The 19,955-nt window shown below is 47.4% G+C and overlaps 1 protein-coding gene across 4 annotated transcripts in view; it reads left to right on the top strand.

Annotated features, from left to right (window-relative positions):
* Nucleotides 1-19,955, top strand: part of SH3PXD2B (SH3 and PX domains 2B) — a 123,818-nt gene that overhangs the window by 43,301 nt on the left and 60,562 nt on the right. For all 4 annotated transcript variants that reach the window (XM_090064557.1, XM_090064555.1, XM_090064553.1 and 1 more), the window contains exon 3: nt 9,058-9,133. In XM_090064557.1, the coding sequence (XP_089920683.1) occupies nt 9,058-9,133 (76 nt within the window). The remainder of the gene's footprint in view (nt 1-9,057; nt 9,134-19,955) is intronic.

Genomic DNA, 19,955 nt, shown 5'->3' with positions numbered 1-19,955 from the left:
CATGTAGTAATTGAGACTCTGCACTCATCTTGCATGCAGTGCTCACAGTAGTCTTGGGTAAGCATCAGCCTCAGATTCAGCTTGAAATGCTTTAGCACCTGGCAAAAAAGGTTCATGATTGGGGCTCAAAAGCACTGCCTCAGAACTGGGTCTTAATGATTATTTGCGTTGAATACTGAAGTGATTCTTAAGCAGGGTCCGTAAGATCCTTCTAAGAGTGCTGCGTGGGGCTGTGCAATATTAGAACAGTTCGGTGTGCAAACACGTAAACCTGGTTCATGAGATAAATTTGGAGATTTCAGTAGGAATCCATGGCATCGGATGATTCTGCTGTGGTCTTCCTGAATTCTTGCAACATAAGAATTACTTCATTTTTCCATAGTAAATATGTGAGTGAAATTTTAATTTTTGAAATGGGGTGTGTGCTCTGAGTCTAAGGATGAGAACTACTGGGATATTGCCTCTTTCACATCATCCCCAAGACCAGCAGAAACCTTGGTCTCCCTGTTTTCTGGGCTGCTGCACTTTTGCCCCCTATATGTCTATTAGCAGTCCTAGATAAACAGTGCTTTTAATTAGGGGGTGCACTGATAGAGGTTTTGGGGGGCCGATACCTGTAGCTGATTTTTAAGGAGGTATATTGACCTATACAGATTCAATTTCTGCTACAGCTGCATGCAGCTAGTAAGTTTGCTGTGGTGAGAGGGAAGGGAGGTGGGGGTGGGGTGGGGCTGGAGCAGGTGCTGCCCAGCTGGACAGTTTTCTCAGGATGGAGCCACAGTTTGTCTGGGGAGCGCGGGGAGGGGGATGGCTTCCGCCACTGCACACACCCTGGGAGGGCGTGAGGGTGGGGAGACCATGCTCCCGGATATGTGTGCAGCTGGACTGGGTGGGCTGCAGCTGTGGGTTGGGGCTGGGGTGGCACTAGGCTCTTCCTGGCTGGGGCTGGGCTGGGCTGCACTCGATGTGGGTGGCAGCAAGGCTGGGAGGGGGACTACAGGGGGCTGCAGCCACTCCAAGTTTTGCCATGGTTTCCCCCCCCACCCCCGTAGCCTCCCCTCATAGTGCTGCTGCCACTGGGCCCCCCACCCCAATCCCCGGCTCCAGCCTCCAGCTGCCACCCACCCTGCCTGCACCCCATGCATATCTGGGGACACATGCCCCCCCCCATGTCCACCCCGGGTGTGCACAGCAGTGGGAGCTGCCCCCCTCCTGCCCCCCTCCCCCCCCCGGATGAGCCATGACTCCATCCCATGCCTGTCCCAGCTGGGCAGTGCCTGCCCCAGCCCCAGTCCCTCCCCATGGGGGGAACTTGATCTGCATACCCCACACCCCTTCCCTCCCCCCACCCCTTCCACCACAACAGACTTACCAACTGCATGCAGCTCTCTAAGCTGCTAGGCTGTGCTTCTCACTGCCTGCATGTGCTGCCCGCATGCACGGGCATTTATTGGTCAAATTATCAGCCGCACCAGGTTGATGCAATCAATTTTCTTTATTGGTGCTGATCTGGTATCAGATTGGCGTATCAGTGCACCTGTACTTTTAATGGGACTGGAGAAAGACTATCAGTGGAATCTGAGGCATCTCCAGAGTAGCTTCTTGACAGACACCTGGGAGGTGACTGATCATAGGATAAAAACTCCCTTGACCTGCAGAAGCACGTTCGCAACGTCAGCACTTCCATCTGTGATAAGCACTGCTGTCAATCCCTGGGTAGGCTTTTAAGGTTGCATTCCCCTTCCTGCTGCATTCTGCTACCACAGGGACATCTTGGCAAGCTTTGCAATGGAACAGGGCTGCCAGTTGTAAACCTGATCTTCTCATAAGAAGTATGAACTTGACCAATGCTCAGGACTCCCAAATTGTAGTGATTTAACTGAGGTGTCATGAAGTAAACTTCCCAAGCTGGGTTGCTTCTCAAGGTTTAAATTGCCTTATTTGGGTCTAGTCACAACTGAACATGAGCATGTTGAGCATCACACATTTCCAGGGGACTTCCCAGAAAGGAGAAGTGAAGGGTAAAAAGGGATGAGTATTCTGTCTGGAAGGTCCCAAGCTAGAAGGAAATATAGAGGGTTTGAACACAGAGGAGAGCGATCATAGGAAAGTAAGGTTGGAAGGGACCTCAAAAGGCAGGATTATCCCTGACTAAGCCATCCCAGTCAAATGTCTGTCCAACCTGTTCTTTAAAATTTCCAGGGATGGAGACATCACAACTTCTCCAGGTAGCCCACCCCATTGCCTGATCATCCTCATAGTCAGAAAGTTGCTCCTAATCTCCAGCCTAAATTTCCCCTGCTGCGGTTTGAGGCTGTGGCTCCTAGACCTGTCCCCTACAGCCACAAAGAAAAGCCAGTTTCCATCCTCTCTATAATCATCCTTCAGGTATTTTGAAGATTGTTATTAAATCCCCCATCAGTCTTCTCTTCTCCAGACTAAATAACCCTGGCTTTGCCACGCTACCCAAGTCTATAAAATCATTTCCAATGTGCCCACATCCTTCTTGGAGTACTTCATATTATCCCCTGGAAGGCCTCACTGGTGCTGAATAGAGCAGAAAAATCACTTTCCTTGATTTGCAAGCGACACTTCTGTTAATATAACCCAGCATGCTATTGGCCTCTTTTGCCACAAGAACACGCTCTTGGCTCATATTGAACTTATGGTTAAAGTGAGACTCGTATTGCCCATCCCTGTACAAGTGGGGAACACTCAAGGTTCTGGGGGCAGCCAGGGAGACTGTTCTTCCTTAGCTAGTCTTTGACCATATTGTAAGATCTGAAACCAATATGAACTATTTCTGATCAATGGGATTGCTGTTGTCTACTTACCACTACTTCCCCTCCAACCCCCAGTTACCTAGTGTTTGCATGCTCTAGGTATCTAAGAGAATCTAAGCCTGAGCAGTGAATTTCAGGGTTGGGGATAAGAACAGGTTTGGCTTAAGTCCATCTCTTCACCACTGAGATGCTTCTTGCTCCCCCTTCCCCTTGGAGAGCAGCCTGATATGTGCACAAAGGGGTTCCTGTGCTTCCAGTGCACCCAACTGTAAAGCCTTTTGTTGAGTTTTTGACTGGTGTCAAAAGTTGACCACTCTAAGTATGGATAATTAATGAGTCTCTGGCACAGGCATGTATTGCATCAGCTGCTACAAAGGGCCACTGCTTGGGTCTCTGTTGTGTTAGACCAATAGAGAAGGAATGTAATTTATTCTGAACTTCAGTCTCCTGGCACAAGTTAATTTGCTGATGGAAAATACCCCACAGCCCTCCCCTCCACCTCCTGTGACCATGGCTCACGGACCAACTCTGATGGCTGGCCTTAGCACTGTGCCCATGAATAGTGGGATGTTTTGTCCCTTGGGAGATGGAAGATTCCCTTTCATAGCCTTGAAGAGGGTCAAGACCATTGCTGGTGATTTTGATCGGTCTCTCCTCCATAGCTACATGTAGCATTCTCCAACGTTTCTGAACTGGCATAGGAGAGACTGGAACTGGGGTAAAGGTCTCCTTCATGGCCAATAGGCACTGCTGACCAGCAAATTGACCAAGAGACATTGGCTTCTAAACCCAAGACACATGAACGATGGTGGGAGTGCTTGTCCCTAGGCCAACAGGTGTGTGGGGCAAAGGTTTTTGTTCTCCCATCGCCTATAAAACCACCTAGTTAGTGCTCAAAAGTAGTGCTCTGTGAGTGGCTCTGATAGAGACTTGCCTGGCAAGGTGATCAGACCACACCACACTGAGGTCCAGGCCACACTGGAAGGATTTGTCTATGAAATCTATGACTTGCAGTTTGCTCTGAGTAATTTGCTCCCAGCTTTGGGGGGTGGATGCATTGGCTGTTTGTTTTTTTTTAGAGGAGGTGAGGTGAGGTTTTATCCTCCAGTTTTCATCAGCCTTCCCCATAAAGGTCAGAATGGCAAGCTCTGCCACTTTCATGAAATATTTGCAATATTTTACTGTACTCAAAAGGGAGGCGCAATGTTTTTATAGGTCCCACATAATACAGTGACAAAATATAGATGCTTGATATTGCACCTGCTTTAATTTAAAAAAAATCTACTTTCAAATGCTACTAAATAATGGCAATGTAAATCGCTTCTAGTGTTGCTCTTTCTCTTGCTCTCTCTTCTTGGGCTGGCTGAGCACATTGCTGAGAGGGAGGTCATCTCCTGGTTTCCTTGTCCTGTCCTGGGGTTGGGATGGATGGCTGCATTCAGAAAGGGTCTTGGCATGCATCTGTCTGCCTCCTATCAGGTTCTGCTCCTGCTCCCCTGCATCTTGGATGGCTGGGCACTCACCTGCTCCCAGGAATGTGGTGTTACTACTTTCTTTGCATAACTTGGATAGAAATGTGTGCTGCTGATACAGTCTCTTGCAAGAGTCTCTTCCCAGGTTGAAACTGTTCAGTCCAAAATTCTTTTCTTACTAAGGAAAACCTGCTTTTCCACTGAGAACTTGGATGAAGGTGCTTCATGGTCAGCCTTGCCTTCTGGCTGCTTGGGACTAAGGATGTGTCGGGTTTGGGAGTGTCTCTTCTAATATGCTTTACTTATGGGCTTCCACAGGTGAGAGAGATCTGCACCCTATCCCTGGTTTCTTCTCGGGCTAGGGTGTGCTATCTCTAGAACTATTACTCTTGGCCTGGAACAACAGAGCTTAGCCCTAGGTACTCAGAGTGAAACCCAGAGTCATAATGCAGCACTAGGCAATAATTGGGCCAAATAAATTTAAGGAGTAAACTTCAAAAGGTGCCCTCCTTACCAACCAGATAGATTCCTCCTGGAGTGTAATGGCAGCTGTCATCTGTGTAGTTTATTCCTCCCACCCCTGCTGAATCCTCCTTCTTGCTGCAGAGCCAGAGCATTTTGTGTCATAAGGGAAGGTCTGTCGGCCTATGACTGAGACTTTGGATCTCTGCAAACATGCACTCTCGTATCTGCTAACACAAACCACCTGCCGTGGTTAGAGCTGGCTCTGGGATTGTTTTCCTTGGAAGGAGTTGTTAGCTTTTCTTCAGCCACAGGCTTATGTCTTATAAACTGCTGAATTGGTATTTGCCTCTGCCTTCTCCCAAATTGTGTGATGTGGCAGCTGGACTGGATGCGACTCCATGTGACCTTCCCTCCTGACTTTCTTCTGTCCCTGCCCTTCCATTCTTTAATGTTTTTGGGGCCTTGCCCCTCCTTTCAGGGTGTTTTTATGCTTTTCCGTTTCTGTGCAGCAGACATGTTAGTGCTCATCAGTCTTGAAGACTTGCAGCTCTCACTATAATGCAGGCAAGCAGACTACCAGCTGCTTCTCCTCACTGCAGCTCTGCAGGAGCAGGTGATATTGTGGTTGAGAGACACTGCCACTTTTTTTGGCCATTCAACTCTTCCAGTACTAGTCTGCGATGATCATATGCTCTTGCTGTCCTGAGCAGATACTGCTGTGGAAAGCATCTGTGCTCTCCAGAGATCATCTAGGGACTTGAAGGTGGCTTCCAGACTGATCTGATGATATCCACAGCAGAAAATCCCCATCCTCCCATGCAACGGGGGAAGCTGCAATGCAAAACTGGGGTCCCTAGTTGTGTTGTTGTGTTTTGGATTCTCAGGATAAGAAGACAAGAGGACACTGGAAACTTGTTGTCCAGGATGGGTGAGAGAGAGGTTGCACAAAGATACTTGCACAAAGGCAGTATTCCTGGCTCTGGTACTGTTGGTGTCTCTTAGTTTTAGGAGCAATAAGCCCTCTTGAAGAAAGGAAAAAACCTTGAGTCAATTATTGTGTTACTTAACCGTATTCATGTGTGCTGTATTGGTGACTTGATATTTGTACTATGTATCCTGAGTCGGTCATAAACTCAATAGCCTTTGCCAACAGGAATAATAAAATTTAGATTCGTTTAGTTTCTTTCTGGATGGATGATGACAAGAGGAGTCTGTAATGTTGGCTAGTGGCGATGTTGTATAATCCTTTATTTTCCTGAAAGTAAGAAACCAAGAGGAGAGTGTTTACATGCCCAATAACTTCACTGAAATGGTACTCGCAGTGACAGCCTTGTGGTCACTCTGTACTGCGGAAATGATTCCACTCTCCGCCACGCTCATTTTGTGGCTTCTGGTAACGTCAGAGCAATCTCCGGTTATTGCTGAGTCTAGATTCATTTTCTATGTTACTAACTCATTAAAATCAAATCCTAAAATCATATTTTTTCCCATTTTAACACATTCCTGTGTTTGAGATAACCGGCCATCTTTTAAAGGGAGCATTTAAGCACTTTTTTAAATGGTTCGGTTTTGGATTCACCTTAATTTTTTTTAGTCCTAAAACTGCCTCTCCCTGCTCTCTTTCTTTCTTGTCCTTGCTCAAACTACACTGTGTGTGTGGCCACCTCTCCACATTACAGCAACTGCACAATTAACTGGTTAATTGCAAAATTGCCTTAAGACCAGCTACACATGCAATATAGCTATCCCATGATAAAAAGCTCCAACCAGCTATAAAATTAGGCCTCAAAAATCTGTACTAACTTTATAGCTGGGTGCTACTGAGCTTTAATTTCCACATGTAGCAGGGTCTCTTCTTTGGCTGGGAGTCCTGTCAGCTAACGGGACTCCCAGCCACAGGGGTGCCCTATGCCCAACACGAAACCCCCCAGTCCTGGGGCTGGCATGATCCCCTTGGTCCCACATGGGGCTTTTGGTCCCAACTGGGACTAAGAGTCCTGCACCTGATGGGGCTCCTGAGTGTGGGGGCTCTTGGTCACATGCAGCCTGTCAGAGCCTATCAGTTGTGGGAACTTTTGGTCCTGGCTACGTGTGGCCCCCACACCTGGGAACCTGCTTCTTGCCAGTGGAGGAGGAGCTCAAGATTGAGCTACCCCTACACTGGCAATAAGGTATGATTGGATCTAATGTGCAATCCCACAGTTGTGCCTCCTGCCATGTATATGTGGCATGGTAGGAGACACCATTGTGTGGATTAAGTATTAGATCCAGTTGTGCCTTTACCTGCACATGTAGGGGGAGAGAGAGTGTTTTTCCTCATAGAGCTTGAAAAAAACACCACTGCATTTTGTTGCTTGCCTTCCTTTTTTGCATGTCATCTTTCTTGGGTAGTGCCTACTCAGGTTAGCAAAAGTGCTTATGAATTGCTGCTGTAGCAAACCCAGCAGGGTAAACCAGCTATTGTAAAATGCAACCAAGTCCCATGCAATTAAGCATAGGCCCTTCTGTTGGCCCAAAGGGTGAAGTGGTAGAGCTCTTAATATGTCTTGCTATTGCTTGAGAAGTAGTGAGTAGGAGCTTTACTCCAGTATCCTACTAAAGGCTGCTTCCCACCCCTGCCACCCAATGGACTGGATTGGGCTGGGATGGCAAAGGTGGCTGGCTGTGTTGCTAGCCACAACACTCCTATGTGCCATGAGCTACAGGAACTGTTGTCCTTTAAGCATATTAGCTCAGATGGTGATCAAGGCTTGTGATTGATAGACTTTTTTGATTTCCGCCCCCCCCATTGGGTGTACGCAAACATAATGTTGAGTGGCACAGAAAACAGACTGAGAAATCTGTCTTAGCTAATTCTGTGCCCTCCACATTCCTATAATTTGAGATCTTGGAATCTTTGATCTATCTTGACAGTCATGTGTAGTAAGCACCGTTCCTCTGCTTTGGGCACTGGGATGCAGAGGAGCCTGATCCATAAAAGGAGCTTAAGATCAGTACTTAACACTGAACTCTTAAGTGCTGTGTTTATACAATGAAATCCACAGCCCCCAGTTGTGAGATTAGGGCCCTTTTATATAGAGCATGAGGAGAGTTGAGCCACATCCACTTGGAAAGCTTACTATGCCAGGTAGTGATGTTCACTGACAGTTCTGCATGGGCTGCCTCGTTCAACTGGAGTCAGTGCAGCCATAACAGTGCAACGCTGTGGGCATGCTGGTTAGCTTGCAGGAGGGTTGTCTAAGGCTAATTAGCTTGCTTGGAAAGCACCATGGAGACATGGCTCCACTGCTTCCAGTTTAGGAGGCAATTTTTACAGAGCACACTGGCATGTATCGGGACACTTCGACCTCACACAGCAAGTTTGCTTTATAAATATGTGACCTTCAGCACTGAAGAATGGGATCCATAGTCTCCCTGACTCTGCCCAGTCTTTTAAGGAAGCAGGAGTCTGCCATGAGAAACCAAGTCCTTCCACTCCCATTCCCACCCCCACCATCTTCAGTGAGATCTAGGGGTGTTTGTCATGCTACTGTTAGGGTGCAGCATCCTTAGAATGAGCTGGAATCTTAAGCTTTCTGTCCTCGTCTGCCTTGTTGTCATGACCAGTGCCCTCTCTGATTACAGTAATCTCATAGTGATTCACACAAGTTAATATTCACAAGGGACCTTTTTCTGTAATACAGATCCCAGTATGGGTATTTGCAATTGAGTGTTTATGTTTGTAGGCTACTGAAGTCCTTTAGGATAAAGGCTGTTGGTTATAGGAATGCAAGTGAAGTTTTCTGTCCTCATTAAGCTGGATGCAAATGGTGAATGAGCAACCTAAATTGGGAGAAGTGAATTGGATTTATGAAATGGTTTTTCCCAGCTGTCTAGGCTGGTGGTGGGCATCCTGTGGCATGTGCCACAAGTGGCATGGGCAGCCTCTGCATGTCATGCAGCAGATCAGGGAGCAGGCAGGCAGCACCGCAGCAGATCGAACTGGGAGCATCAAGCAGAGCATCAAGATCAGGCAGCAGAAGGCGATCAGAGTGGTACCCAGGGAGGGTATGAGGCTAATTTGTGACATGCCTGCCAAAAAGGTTGGTCCCTAGTTCATCTTAACATTGGTGTTTTATGGAATCCTTTGGATTGGCAGCCAACCACTGGAGGGTTCCTCTTCTCTTGTTGCAAGGGCCCCCTCTGCCATGTAATGAAGTTGTTTGCAAGTGTCCAAAGCTAGCTTCTATTGACATGGAGTCCTGACTTCCGTTCAGTCTTTCCTCTCATTGAGGAATTGTCTTTTTGCCTTTAATAAATATGTATATAATCTCCTATCTTGTGTTCCCTTTTTTTAGATGCAAATGCTGGACAAATTCCCGATGGAAGGAGGGCAGAAGGATCCCAAACAGAGGATCATCCCCTTTCTGCCAGGTAGGAGTCTATTAGACTTGGAAGACAAATGCTGATCATGGCATAATAGTATCAGAAGCTACCAGCTTTAGGCATACACAAATCCCTGCCACACATGCACACATACATACACAGTGTATGAGCCCTTCCCATTAAAATCTATACACAGTATTTTCAGTAGCATCCACACAGACCATTTAAACCCCTCAGGGTGACAGATGCGGCCAACAATCAGGGGTTATAACCCCAAACTTCTGCAGTATTTCATCATAGGTGCTGTCCATCCTGAACTCTTAAGTCATAGCCACTGTCTTTAGAAAACACCTATATTTTTACTTCAGACAGGCAAGCGTACCCCTATCATCTCTGCTATCCCTATAATGGACAAGTGGATTTCAACATAGCTACAGCCAGTTTAGCCCAGGCCTAGCTAGGGTGGAGGATTCCCAGGGACTGATCTTTGTTTTTCCTCGAGTGGAATTCCAGTTCAAGTCTGAAGAGAACTTAATAGCAACCTAATGAGCGACATTAGAGCAAAACTAATCAACAGCTGTGACTTTCTCCTAGGCCTTTGTTTCCAGTTGGGTTACCTAAAGTGCTCTATGTATTCACTGTGCAGCTAAGCGAATGACCATTCATTTGCCCCAGGCAACATATTACCCATTTTGAACCTAATGGCTGCTTGTGGTTTGTGGCTGCCCCATTTCTGCTGCTTTTGAAAATATAAATGCCTTCTGAGATGAGAATGCCCTGATAGAAGGGACTCGGAGTCTTTCACACACCCACTGCTAAAGGGTTTTGACCACACAATCTTTTCCAACAGCATAAAGAAAGGGGTATATTTAGAAATGTGGTGGTACTGTAACCACTTCCAGCAAATGTGGCAGATGTACTTAGTGTGGCCCGTTGTGCTGTGTTCTGGCTCATCTGGAAACACAAAGGTACTTAGTGGCATCTTCTTTCCTCCATGTGGCATGAAGAATCCATTTTCTTCCCCTCTGTGGGCCAGGGTCCTTTTGTCAGTAAGACGCTGTCTGGGTTTCCCGTGGGGGTATTTCTGGTTTGACTTCTTTTGCTGATTGTAACATCAGCAAAAAACAGAGCAAGCCTGACATTAATGTAGAGGAAAAGCCATTGCTGTGCAGCTTTTCTGCCAGCTGAAAGCAGGGAACAAAAAAAAGGTAGAAGCCAAACTGGCAGAAGGCACGACTTGGAGAAATAGGAATTACAGTTTGGCCACTCTGCTTGTGAAGAATCCCTGTTCGTTCCCACCAAAACACTGCTATTTTTGGAAGACAGCCGTTCAGCTCCAGAAGGGCTGTCTTGAGCTCTGCATTTCTCTGCCTTGCCAGTTGATTTCATTTCTGCTCATTTGAATTTCAGTACTTTCCCTTAGTTAAATGACTTGCTGCTGGGATTTTGATTGTTAAATTGGAGCCCTGGGGACGTGACACCCAGGTTTCATGCCTTAAGGGTGGAATGGAGGGGGGGAACCACAGGGCAGCAACCAGCACATTTCTCCATAAGATGACTACTTAGAAATGATGCTGGCAGATGCCCATCCTATTCACTGTTCCCCTTTGCAGGAGGCTAAAAGACACGGTCTCCAGAAATGGTCAGAAAGCCTGGAAAACTGCCTGCCAAAGAAAAGAAAAAAAGTGTTGTTCTCTAGTTACAAGAGCTCTTATTATTAGTTCTGTATCCCCATCATTCCTCAAAGCTGATGGGCCTTGCAGTATGTCCTAAAGGTGTAAAAATCCAGATGGAGTGGGGGAAGCAGATTTCAGAGTCAAGGGCCTGAGCTGCAGTTTCTGGATTTGGATTCTGGACTCTTCCCAGACCTGGGAGTGCTTGGATTCAGGCCCTCAGTTTGAGGCCCTACTCTGCTGTGAAGAGACCTCATGGTAGTAGCTGGGGAATGGGCTAGGTCAGTGGACCTCAAGCTTTTTTTTTTTTTTTTTTTTTTTTTTTTAGAGTGGCAGGCTGGGTGTTTGACCCAGCTGTACTGTGGGCCCCCACTTCTCTCTGGTAGGGGAGTGGAGTGGGGAGTGACTATCTATGTCAGGGGTAGGGGAAGAGAATTTACATCCAGTTGCGAAGGGAATCAGCTGCATGGGGCAGGGCAGGAAAGGGGATGCATGCCAATCCAGGCTTCTTACTATTGATCCCTTATGCTATGGGTCACATTCATTCACTTCAGGTACCAGATCTGACCCATGAGCCATAGGTTGAGCACCACTGAACTGGATAGTTCCAGAGGGTCACAAGACAAATGTGAGTTTTTAGGATCAGGATTATAATATATTTAAGAACCAAATCATGGTCATAGGTGCTTTCAGAATACCTAGAAGAAACATTTTTTGGATGCTGTACTCTTCCTCTTTCCATAGCCTTGGACTGGTAGCTAAAACTAGGGAGTAGGGGAGGAGGTAAGTAGTAGTCTAGAGGTGGGCCTTGATTCTGGTTCTGCTTTGAGCTGCATGTTTTGGTCCTGGGCTTATTTTTATTTTTACCACCTTTTTGCATGGTCACGTGCAGTTCATACTGTCTGAGCCTTACCTTGACATTTTACTTCTGGATGAGCCTGAAATGGCTCAAGAGTAATAAGGAGGAGAGTTATTGACATCCTTGGCTCTGTCTTTTTCCTACTTTTGTACATTAGCACAGAGCAATGGGTGGTTCTGGTGCAAACATCTTATTTGAGACTGTTCCAGGACTGGGCAGGAGCTAGCTTGCTAGGCATATTGAGCTTACATCTGACTAGCTGTGTGGGTCTTCTTCAGAATCGCTTCTAAATTAAAATCACTCGCTTGAGAGAAGTCCCTGTGACGCATTCTGAGGTCTGTGCCTTCTCTGCTCCTTTTGCCAGGTTTGGCACATGAAGAAAGAACACAGCAGCTTGCTTTCTTATGAGCTGGCTTCTGATGCTGGTCACCTGGTGGGATGGCTCCTTGGCAGGGTCTCATCCTGAGAGGACCCGGTTTGGCTGTAGAAAAGCCTCTGCAGTGATGGGTAATATTATGCTTTAGGGTGCAGGAATTATGCCGTATTCTTTCTGGCTCAGGACTTCACCGCCTCAGCTTGGGATGGCAACAGATGTTGTTTTTACTTATTGTAAAACTGCAGATTTGTGCTGTTTCCATCAAGATGCATCATTGGGTCAAAGGCTAGACAAACCCAATTTCTATCCCTCTGCCAAAAACTTGCAACTTGTGGATCCAGTATATGGAGAGTTGTAGGGCTGTTGGGTTTTTCACTTGGTTCAGCCTTTATGGCTTCTGTAGCTTGCTCCCCCCACCCTGCCTTCTGAGAAACACTTTAGCATCTGAATTTCATTACCAAGTGGAGATTTGGCTCCAGTGGTCTGATTTTGAAATATGCTGCTTTCTGGAAAGCCTTCTGTGGTAAAGTTAGACATTGTGGCCTCTGAAGTCCTGAAAAATATCTCCTGCTCTCCTATACATCCTGCTGCCTTTAGCATTCTTAACAAACCCCTAATTCTTTTGAACTTGGGGTCACCATCAGGAACCAAGAAGATGCCATCTGGGATTGTCTGTCACAGTATTTTCCTGGAGGGGCAAGTGGTCCTAATTGTTATCACTTATTTTACAGCATCTAACCCAAAAGGAGTTTTTTGTTCGTTTTCTGTGTGTGAATGTAACTTTTTTTTATTTTCCTGGTTGGATGTGACTTTTTCTTGGAAGTCATAGAGGAGACTCTGGAATGTCAGACTTAACCTGGGTCTTGCCAGAGTATGCCCCTGCAGTGGAAATGATCCTCCTCACCTGCCCTGCAAAACGAATGGGACAGCAACAGAGCTCTCGAGAGGAAGTAGAGCAACAGGGATAGGGAGGGAAGTCTCTGGAGAAGAAATTCCTGTCTTTTCTCCCACTGTACTTACATATAGCATCTCCTGGGTGATAAAAGATCTGTCAAATCTGACCCACCTCAAGTCTGATAACACTCAGGTAGTGCAGCTGATCTAGGATCTTCCTTTGCTACTGTGGAGTTGGATTCCTTGTTTTGGTCTTGAGCCAGTCGCAGCCCTGTATTGGCTTTTATGCACTCAGCAAGTTGGAGGGTGCCCTCCGCTTCACTCCCTGACACCCCCCAGACCCAGTTCCCCAAATGTTGTCATTATTAACATAGCCTTTTATAGCTGGAGGAAGGGAGTAACACTGGCTGTACAGAATGCAAAGAGTGGGGGCAGTGCTTCCCAAACTTTTCCTTAGCCTGGCCTCCCACCCCTGTGACCCCATCCGCTGATGTTGAGACCCCGTTTGGGGTCATGACCCACAGTTTGAGAGTGGCTGAGTTGGGGGTTTGCTAAGGTATGGGAGTGCTGCCAGCCTCCTGCTGAGGAGCAGGGTCTCCCAGGAACACCTGTGGGTAGTGGTTATGCATCTGTTCTGTGCTGTGCAGGGTGCGCACACAGACCCAGGTTCTGCATAGAGGAGTTAATACATGATGGGTTATACATTCGCTGGCTGGGGGATGATGAGATGGAGACCCCAGGAAAGAATGAACTAAGAAAATAAATGAGCTCAGTTGGGCCAGTTGTGCAAAGGACGTGCCAGATCTTTCAGGAAACAGCTTTTATAAGGAAAGTGGAGCCTTCCAAACTTCATACAGCTCAAATGGCCCAGTGCCTATTGCAGCCAGTCTGCTTCTCTGGAAATGTGAACCTCTGCAAGGAGGGGTTGCCTGAGGCAGAGCTAGCTTTGGCTGTAAAATTGCTTTTCAGGAAGATCAAGCTACAGACAACAGCAAACTCCAAAGGAAGAAGAGGATTTAATGGGAAAGATGTAAAAAGCAGAGCGTAGTCCCCCTTTCTACCTCCTTCCCACCCACCTAGTCTGATCCAGCTTTATAATGATCCTTGCACTTAGTGCAAAGGATAAAAATCTCCAGAACTGCTTTCCACAAAAGCCCCTGGGAGTTGCATCAGTGAATACCACCTTTCCTAGACATGCCCAAGTGATTTTTCTCAGGCTGCGGAGTATCCATGAGAGAGTTTGTGATGAAATGGACTTCCTAGTTCCCAGTCCTGTGCTTGGGTCACTAGTCATTGCTCTTTTGGGCCTCTCAGACCCAGCTTTCACTGCCTTAAGGGCATTCCCATAAGCATTTTGTTGCTTTATTGTGCACAAAGTTGTAGGGGTTGCGGGGAGGATGCTGTTTGGGGTGGTTTGGTTGTAAAATTTCTCTCCATGCAGGTCTGTTTCTGAGCTTTAATACCAATTGCTCAGTCTTCTTGACTAAGATGAGAGACGGTCATTCCTTCTGCTCTGCGTCCTCTCCCCCTTCAGCTCTGGAGTGGTCTCTTTTCTTGCAGCATGGAAGGAAGGGCTGCTGTTGCTGTCCTGGAGTGGCAGAGGCAGTGTGCCACAGTGAACCCCTCTTCAGTCTTCAGGAATTGCCGGAGTTTGCTTCTAAGCTGGCTTTCCTGCACTGAAGTGAAATGCTGTTTGCAGTTGGTCATCAGGCTGACCTGACATGAATTTTAATGTCTCACCATCTTGGTACAGGCCAGTTTGGGGGGATCCTCTTCCTCAAGTGCCATAGATGGTTGGTGTTAAGTGTTAGTCCCTTTTCCTCCTGAGACTTTATTTTTCCCAATCTGTCCTTGTGGTTGAGGTTCACAGTGCAGAACTCCCTTGTCTCAGAGGGCCAATTAGGGCACTGTACTTTTTTTTCTCAGCCTTTACAGGTTTGGGAAGCAAGCAATCGAGGCTGTAACTTCCTCCAGGATGGGGCAGTAGTAGGAAAGTGAAGCTGGCCTATTCTGAGCCTCTCTGAGACCCTGAGAGTGCTCTTATCTCCATTAGGTCCCAGGGCCCATACATATAGCAGCGCATGGGTCTGGTACTGGTAGGTATCGACTGTTCACCAGAGCACCCCAAGGGACAATAGGTCCAACGTCACAAACTCCTTCAAGACCATTTCAGGCTGGCCATGAGGAAAAACTTCTTTACTGTCCTAGCCCCCCAAGGCCTGGAACAGACTGCCTCCAGGGGTGGTGCAAGCACCTACTCTGGACTCCTTTAAGAGACATTTGGACGTTTATCTTGCTGGGATCCTTTGACCCCAGCTGACTTCCTGCCCCTGGGGTGGGGGGTGAACTCTTATGATCTTCCAAGGTCCCTTCCAGCCCTAATGTCTAGTTCATAGATTTCATAGAAGTGTAGAGAGCCCTTTCCCTTGACTGTGGTGCTAGGACATACCCTCTGTTCAGAAATTTGCCAATCAGCTGCTAAACCCAGGACTCTGACAGAGTTTAAAGGAAATGGAAGCTCTTCCACATGCCTACCCATCCCAGCATGGAGCACGGAGCAAGCTTCCTCTTCTTGAGGCTGCCTCTGTGCACATTTTTTAAAGTGAATCTGGAGCTTGTGCCAGAGAAAATCTGGATGTGATTTGAAAGGTGCAGATAAACGAATTCTTTCCGAGGAAGGATGGAGTCCTTTGGGGTAAAGCGAGAGGCACAGACATTTTTCCAGTCCTGAAATATCTGGCTTCTTTAGTGGCTGTGATCCTAAATGAATTGCAAAGTTGATTCCTCTGCCCCTCCACCTCACTCAGGATCCAATAACAGCCTTTGTCTTTAGAGGAGCCTCAGTCATTTCTCAGATTGATATGCTTCTATAACTCTCTCTACTTTTACTCTCTCCTCCCCAGGGCTGGTTTAGGCTGAGAACTCCCGGGGCAGGGGCTATTTGCTTTCCATACATCAGTGAATCAAAAACAATCAAGGCACTTTGAAGGGCATTGCCTCAGTAGTTGCAACCCTAAAGGCCAGTGAAAGCAGGGAAATGGGGATGGGGGTTCAGATGTTGTAGTTTTTCCAGGGTAAAGCATATCTGAACAACCTGGGTACTGATCTGCAATGATGAAGGTGCTTTGGCAGTGTTAGTGCCAAGGAAGTTGATATCAGTGGCTCCCTGGCAGGGTTTTCTTCTGTGGTTGCAACTCCTGAAGCTGTAGAGTAGATGTGGCACACATCCTGCAGTAGAAGTAAATAAAGTGCCTTCTTTTTGTTCTTGTTGCATGCACAGATCTCAGCGTCCTGGGAATGCAGCATTGCTGTTTGTTTATTATTGTAACACCTATGAGCCATGGACTCCTGTGTGCTGGGCACTGTCTAAACACGGGAGAAAAAGACCATCTCTGTCCCAAAGAGCTTATTTCAGCTAGGACACAGGAGGCAGGGGAAATGAGACAGCATGGGTCAGCAGGCTAGACAGTGCCACACACCAGCAGCCTGGCTGCTAAGGTTTTATGTAGAGATAGCAGTAAAGGAAAGCTTCAGGGAAGAGTTTGAAGCAGAAAGATGAGCTGGCTTTGTGGGTATTTGTGGGGATCTTCTTCCATGTTGGGGAGGAAGCAGGAGAGAATGCAGGAAGGTGTTTATTTGTCAGTGTAATGAGTGAGTGATGGAGACGGGCTTTGTAACCTGCTGGAGGGTGAGAGTTGTGCTGCAGTCACCCATGAGGCTCCCCTCGCCCCACATGTGCTCAATTCTTTTTTTACCCTGCAGTCTCCTTGTCCTGGAGGCTTGTGCATGTGTGTCTCTACATAGGCACCAAGTCCAGGCAGCCAGTGTTAAATGACTTGGCAGTCCTGTCTGACAGCAACTTTGAAAGTTGCTATATAATTACTAACAGAAGAGCTGCCTGTCTGCTGCTTTCAACTCCTCCATTTGCTGCCTTGGCTCCAGCCGTAAGGAAGTGGCTATGGGGTTTTCTGAATTATGTCCTCTGGGAAGGTAGGAAAGATTGTGGATGAACATATGTTGTGACTGTGTTCACTGGAGGCTGGTTTTGATCCTCTTGCATGTATGTCTTCATCCCAGCTGTGCCAGTACATCTCCACCGTGATCCACAGCAACCCCAACTAACTTAGTTTAGACCCCACACAAACTCCATCTGTACCATCCATCTCACCCCTCTCCTTCCCACCTCCATTGCCAGTTCCCACATTGTTGCTAAGGCTCATGAGTCCTGACCTCTCAGCCTCATCCCTGGGTGTAAAGGGGGGCCACCACAATAAATAACTTGGGGGCAAGAGAAGGGCTGGTTGATGCAACAGGAGCTTTGCCCTCTGCTCCACTCTGTGCTCCAGTGCCACTGATTTGCTGAGGTATCTACATGCATATCCACCTGCATGGGGTTTGCAGAGACGTGGTAGCCAGCACATAACACTCGGGAGCTTTGGATTATGTAGTAACCTGGTTTTTCCAACCCACTGATACCCAGGATTTCTGGCTGTTATCTGAAGTGGATGGTGATGGCAAGGGGTGTGTGGGACATCTTCAACTAGATGAGATGGGAGGGAGAGGAGCCTTTCAGTTTTCATTAGCAATTGGCCCATGGGGAGCACAGTAGAGCTCTGTATGGGTAGGGTAGGAGCATAAAGCTTCAAAGAGATGTTGTGAGCCGTGTCCACTGAACTGGAGAGGGCTGAGGGCTGCAGCTGGTTTTGATGCAGAGTTCATGACAGTGCTTTGGTGGGATTTTATAGTCTTCCCACACTCCTGCAGGGCAAACAACCATATAGGTTCCCTCCCATTTATTTTCAGTAGCTCATTGCAGTTAAAGAAAGGAAATGGAGCCCCTGAAACAAAGCAGGCTCCCAAGCTATTTAGATGATATCAAATGGCCTACAGAGCATAAAGGAGGGGGAGAGAGCATGAATTAGCGGGGTGACCAGACCAGGTTTTCTGTCTGATTTGAAGTTCTACCTCTGTTCTGCTGCGACTCTGCTGAGCAAAACTGACAGGACATTGAAGCCTTACAGATGTGGCCAGATAATTAACTTTGTGGTGAATTTTTTGCATAACAGAGCCTCAGACCCCTCATAAGACTGACTAGCCTTCCTGGCATGGGTTATAAATGCCTGGTGTCCACTTGGAGGAATATGCAAACCCAAGGAGCTATTTTAGCTCAGTGTATTTTTGTGTTGATTCACTGTCTTTTTTTTAAACAAAAATAAACACTTGAATCAGCTGAGGAAGCTAGCAGACCTTGTTTCTGCTCTTTTGTTGCTCGTAAATTCATCCTTTCTTCAGGTTGGTAAAAGCCTCAATTGCTTTGACAGCAACCCCTTTAATCTCTAAATAGCAGGGCTAACTTTGGCAGCAGTCCTAGCTGGAATGGCAGCACTTGGCAGCTGGGTGCTAGAGAGTGCATAAAAGGTACGGTACTTAGCCTTGATTTGAAAGGGCCTGGGTGGAGGTAGGGAGAGAGCAGAAGGATAAAGATTTACATAGGCTGCCCTTCAGATGCCTTCAGACTCCATCCTAAATGCTCTGTAGATTTCTTTGCTCTTTTCCTGTTTAAACTGATGCTAGGCGAGGGAATCATTTACTGAGAGTTAGTATTGTGAAAACTTCTGGCTTGTTACCTTTCCTGTTTAAGGTGGGAGGAGATCTCTGGACAAACATGTAAGAGCAAAAGGTTTTATTATACTGTGTTTCAGTTTGTCTTGGCCACTCCCTCCCTCTGTCCTCCTTTGCAGACCACCCACACCACTCCCATGACCCACCAGTTGAGAACTACTGCTCTAGGAGATGACTACACTTGTATAGCCCCATGGATGTATAGAAAAATGAATAAAAAATCTATACACCCAAATTTGGTCATATAACTGATTCGCAGATGTAGGGCCGGAAGGGACCTAAGGAGATCATCAAGTCCGACCCCCTGCCCTGGGCAGGAGAGAATACTGGGCTCATATGACCCTAGCTAGGTAATTATCAAGCATCCTCTTAAAGACCCCCAAGGTAGGAGCCAGCACCGCTTCCCTTGGAAGTTGGTTCCAGATCCTAGCCACCCTGACTGAAGTAGTGCCTCCTGATGTCCAGCCTGAACCTGCTCTCAAACATCTTACCGTTTCCTTGTTACTCTGGAAGGTGCTTGGGTGAACAGGGTCTCCCATTCCCCACTGGTCCCCCCGGTAAGTTTATAGACAGCCACCAGGTCCCCCCTCAGCCTTCTCTTGTGGCGGCTAAACAGATTCAGGTCCCGTAGCCTCCCCTCGTAGGGCCTGCCCTGCTGTCTCCGGGTCATGCGAGTGGCCCTCCTCTGGACCCTCTCGATGCTGGCCACATCTCTCCTGAACTGTGGCTCCCAGAATTGGATGCAGTACTCTAGCTGTGGCCTGACCAGTGTCACATAGAGGGGGAGGATCACCTCCCTGGACCTGCTCGAGATGCCTCTGTAGATGCATGCCAAGGTGCAGTTAGCCTTACTGAAGGCGTCCTCACATTGGCGGCCCATGTTCATTTTGGAATCGATAATGACTCCAAGATCTCTTTCTGGCACTGTGCTTTCAAGAAAGGAGTTCCCCAGCCTGTAGGCATGCTGCTGGTTCTTACTGCCCAAATGCAGTACGCTGCACTTGTCAGTATTGAATCCCATCCTAAGCTCATTCGCCCACCCCTGTAACCTGTCCAGGTCCAGTTGTATCCTGTCCCTCCCTTCTAGCATGCCTTCCTCGCCCCAAATCTTGGTGTTGTCAGCGGATTTGAACAGGGTGCTTTTCACCCCCTCGTCCAAGTCACTAATAAAGAAATTGAACAGTGCAGGCCTGAGGACCAAGCCCTGGGGGACTCCGCTGCCCACATCCCTCCAGGTCGAATATGACCCATCCACCACCACTCTCTGGGTGTGGCCCCTCAGCCAATTTGTGACCCATCTGACTGTGCAGGCATTAATGCCACAGTCGCCTAGATTTTTAATGAGAATGGGATGGGAGACGGTGTCAAAGGCCTTCCTGATTGTTCCCCAGTTTTCCCTTTAGATACTTTCATGCTTGCTGAAGAGCCAAACCTGCAAGGGGCTGA

This window comes from Crocodylus siamensis, chromosome 10, assembly GCF_052110815.1.
Source record: "Crocodylus siamensis isolate JL-2025a chromosome 10, ASM5211081v1, whole genome shotgun sequence".
Classification (NCBI taxonomy): domain Eukaryota; kingdom Metazoa; phylum Chordata; order Crocodylia; family Crocodylidae; genus Crocodylus; species Crocodylus siamensis.
This window is presented reverse-complemented; position numbering and strand designations above follow the sequence as displayed.